Raw genomic sequence first — 3,697 nt, 5'->3', positions numbered from 1 at the left:
AGAGGACGTCACACCTTGTCTTAACAAGGTGTGACGTCCTCTGTCTTTAACCCTCAACAAGAGTAAAACTCCTTAACAGGGGGAATAAAATGTAGAAACCTCTGAGGAGCCACATGTGAGGGATCCTTCTCCCAGGACGGACACAAGTACAATAGACGCTGCATGTTACTGAGAAAGAACATCAGCAAAATTGTAAAAACAGTATTTACAACATTGAATAGAAGAAACAGTTTGTAATGTGTGTCAATGATTAAAGTATTTGTACATGATAAAAAGTCTGAGATCATTCGAGCAGCAATGACGCAATCCTTTTTGTCTGAATATCAGCGGTGCAGTGGCGTCATGAGATCGTCGGGAACCAATGTAATGAGTTGTAATGGAAAATATTGTAAAACTGGTAAATTCATACAAAAATTATGAATGTTGCACTTCTGTATCGCATTTAATATGACATCATGATATAGATCTTCAGCACCAACAACTATGACTGACTTCATTTTATATTTTCAAAAGAGACTTTAGAAGACACCAGAGAATTTCCCTTTGGACACTTGGTCTCTGTTACAACTAAGAAGTTGTGGGAAAATTGGGAAATAATTCCCAGGTTTCAGGTAAACAAAACAAAAATTTAAAAAAAGAAATTACTTGTGCAAGAACTACATGTACATTTATTAACCATCGTTGTTTGTGTGATCCTGCAAACAGACAAACACACAAATGGCAAAAAAAATATGAGATGTTTTCTTTATCCTAATAACAAGCAATATAGACAGCATATATGGTTAATATTTGTCATTTACCCCTGTTAAATCACATTTATGAATAAAAGTGCTTTTCGTTTTTTGTGATAAAATGCAATTACAAAAGAAAAATCAAGTACAATCCAGATATAGGTGGAAAAAACAAATATCAGTATTGATGTTTATTTCTTGGAACTCAATTATAAATTGAACACACTCTGGCAGTCTACACAACACGAGCAACACTTGCAAGTTCCATGCATACGATGAAGCGGCACCACAGGCAGCCCAGATCTGGATTCCGTATTTCGCGGGTTTAGACAATATGTACTGCCTAAAGGACCAGCGTCCCCTAAATGGCATCAGAGACATTGTTCCTCGGGAAAAGTTCTCTGCCAGTTTATGCCTCCCACAGGGGATTCTGTGGATTCCCCTGTGGATTTGAAAACTCCAGCAAGGATAAGAACCCTAAAGTATGCAAATAAATGGGTTTGGTCCATCTCATTCCACCTCTCTCCAAAAACACGCTGTCCCTCCAAATTAGTGAAATCCAGAATGATTTTCTGGATGGAATCCAGGATGAAAAGTTCAACAGAAGACTTGATGTCCTGTACATGAGTGACCGCTATCCATCTTGGCACTGGTTGCATCCTTATTACATTGGTAGCCATGCGGGGTGGCTCATTCCTTGGGCAAAAAGACCAATCAAGTTTATAATTTTTTGACATCCATATTTCTCCACTTGCTGGCTGCTGACGGGCGGGTCCTGTGTCTGGCTGCTGACGGCCTGGTCCTGTGTCTGGCTGCGGACAGGCTTTTTTCTTGGAGCTGGCCGATGGTCATTCTCATCCTCTTCTTCAAACTCACGGTCAGACTCTGAATTGACAGAAATATGATCTTCATATTCTGAAAACACTTCCTCTTCATTGTCTTCCAAAGCTTCTCTCTCTTCAAAAATCATTTCTAAGGCCCTCTGAGCAGAGAATCTTTTCGCCATCTTCATGGATTGTGATAAGGAGCCACACGGTCAAAGCTACGTATTTGCTGTATCCCGCCCCCAATTTGCAGCTGGGATAGTGTAAGAGAAAATATAGAATGTTTCCCACAAGACAGAGAGTAAAATGTGCAGGAATGAGGGAGCAGAAGTGCTTGAAATGTACAGTTTCCACACTTTTCTTACCTCTGGAACACCACATATGTAATATAAATGTGTAGGGGGGGTGTACGGTGTACAGTCACTGAAAATATGTTCTTTTATATGTTCATCACAGAAAATGAGCCAAGGCCAATGAGTCTCAGGTTGGAAAAATTATTAATCACATCATTTTTCTTTTAGCAAACATTGAAAACGGGTCCCACAGACCCGAACACCACACAAGGGTTAAAGATCCACAGACAAATATGCTTTGAGTTAAGATCGACTGGAGATCATAGTTTTTTCTTATAACACTTTTGTGTAATTTTTTATTGACAGTATTTTCAGGTTGCATCATACAAGTGTGGGCGGAACCTCAAGCACTTAGAGGAAGCAGACACAGGAGAACACGTAGCCTCACAAGAAGGAGAAGCTGCTGGTTTAGCTGTTTCTTCTCTTCCATTAGGCTGCAGTGGCCTCGAAGCTAATGTGCTGCCCTCTTTGGTTGTTGCTGATTTCCGAGGGTAAGGCGTATGAGGTGAGGTATGGAGAGAGAGCAGGGGGAGGTAAGGGGTCATTGGTAGGATTTGGGGTCAGGAATGCACGGTATCAGTTTCAGGGGAGCTAGACTTAGGTAATGGACTGATCTCCATGAATTCGTTCCATTACCTCATCTTGTTCCAGGATGTACATCTGGATCTTGTCCAGCTGTTTGTCTGTGTCATTCACACCGACACCTCCTGCCTTTAATTTGCCCCCTGTCTTTTCATAAAGGTCGAGAATCACCATCTTAGCCTGGGCCAGTCTGAGTGTTTTATTCGCAGAAGCCTTTTGAATGTCGCTCCACTTCGTTTCCCAGACCTCAACTTCAGCGAGCAAGTTCTTCATCTTGGTCTGGAGCTCAATCAGTCGATTCCTCCTCTGCAGGTGCATCAAGTCGCTCTGACTCTTGAGTGCTGCCACTGCTATTTCCTGCTGGTCCACCTGCTCCTCGGCCTCACACTCCCTCTGATAGAGCTGCTCCCTCATGAGGAGCTGACTTTGGAAATTGTCCGCAAGTAACTCTGCATCCTTGAACTTAGTCATTTTCTGTATCTTCTCCATGATCTTCCCGTACACGGTGTACATCTGCAGCTGATGGTCCAGGTTGTCTTTCGTCTCCATCAGTTCAGCCGTCTCCTCCTTTAACTTCTCCAACAGCTCCTCCTTCTGAAGAGCCTCCTCCCCCTCCCTCTCTGCTTCATCAAAAGTTAGCTGTACCTCTTCCTCCTTGAGAAACAGATTATAGCTCGAGTTCAACTCCTTGGTTTTGTGGTTCTCCTTTTGCAGCTCATCTATGCGCTTTTGCAAATGCTTCAACATCAGTCTACGCTCACGTATCGTTTCTTTCCGCTGCAGATCCTTCTGTCTAGTCTTCAGTAGATTATCCTTTGCATCATCCAATTTACATCTTGCTTTCATCAGCGGTTCGAACATCGCAGACTGCCACCATGTACGAGGCGACTCAGGTCTGGGCCTGTCCCCTCGAAATTTGCAAAGGTGGGCCGTTGTGAGCATTATCTTGTCTGTGCTGGGTTTGTCAACTGGTTCTTCTAGCGGAGACATCCTCTCGTGTTTCCAGATGTTGTTTCTGCTGCTTATGTTCATGTTGAGGTTTATTCTCACCTGTTGGGATCGTGAGTTAAATGGTAGCTACTCAATACCAACGGTTGATCTTCTTCTGTTAGGTTTATAGGCAGGTGGCAACCAAAGTCAAGGTGCATTACCACCTCCTATTACTTCTTCTTCTTTGTTCCATAAAGATTAGATCAAAGGTTTCTTC

At 42.7% G+C, this 3,697-nt stretch overlaps 1 protein-coding gene across 1 annotated transcript; it reads right to left on the bottom strand.

The window, feature by feature from the left end:
• Positions 1-2,505: 2,505 nt before the first annotated feature.
• LOC118119170 (coiled-coil domain-containing protein 42-like) lies at positions 2,506-3,480 on the bottom strand. The gene has a single exon (XM_035172886.2). The coding sequence runs from the start codon at positions 3,478-3,480 to the stop codon at positions 2,506-2,508; it is 975 nt and encodes a 324-aa protein (XP_035028777.2).
• Positions 3,481-3,697: the final 217 nt, after the last annotated feature.

The sequence above is a fragment of the Hippoglossus stenolepis genome, chromosome 12 (assembly GCF_022539355.2).
Source record: "Hippoglossus stenolepis isolate QCI-W04-F060 chromosome 12, HSTE1.2, whole genome shotgun sequence".
NCBI classification, from domain to species: domain Eukaryota; kingdom Metazoa; phylum Chordata; class Actinopteri; order Pleuronectiformes; family Pleuronectidae; genus Hippoglossus; species Hippoglossus stenolepis.
The sequence above is the reverse complement of the archived record's forward strand: the minus strand, read 5'-3'. Positions and strand labels throughout refer to the sequence as shown.

Coding starts and splice junctions, on each gene's coding strand:
- LOC118119170 (XM_035172886.2), bottom strand. CDS start 3,480: ATGTCTCCGCTAGAAGAACCAGTTGACAAACCCAGCACAGACAAGATA.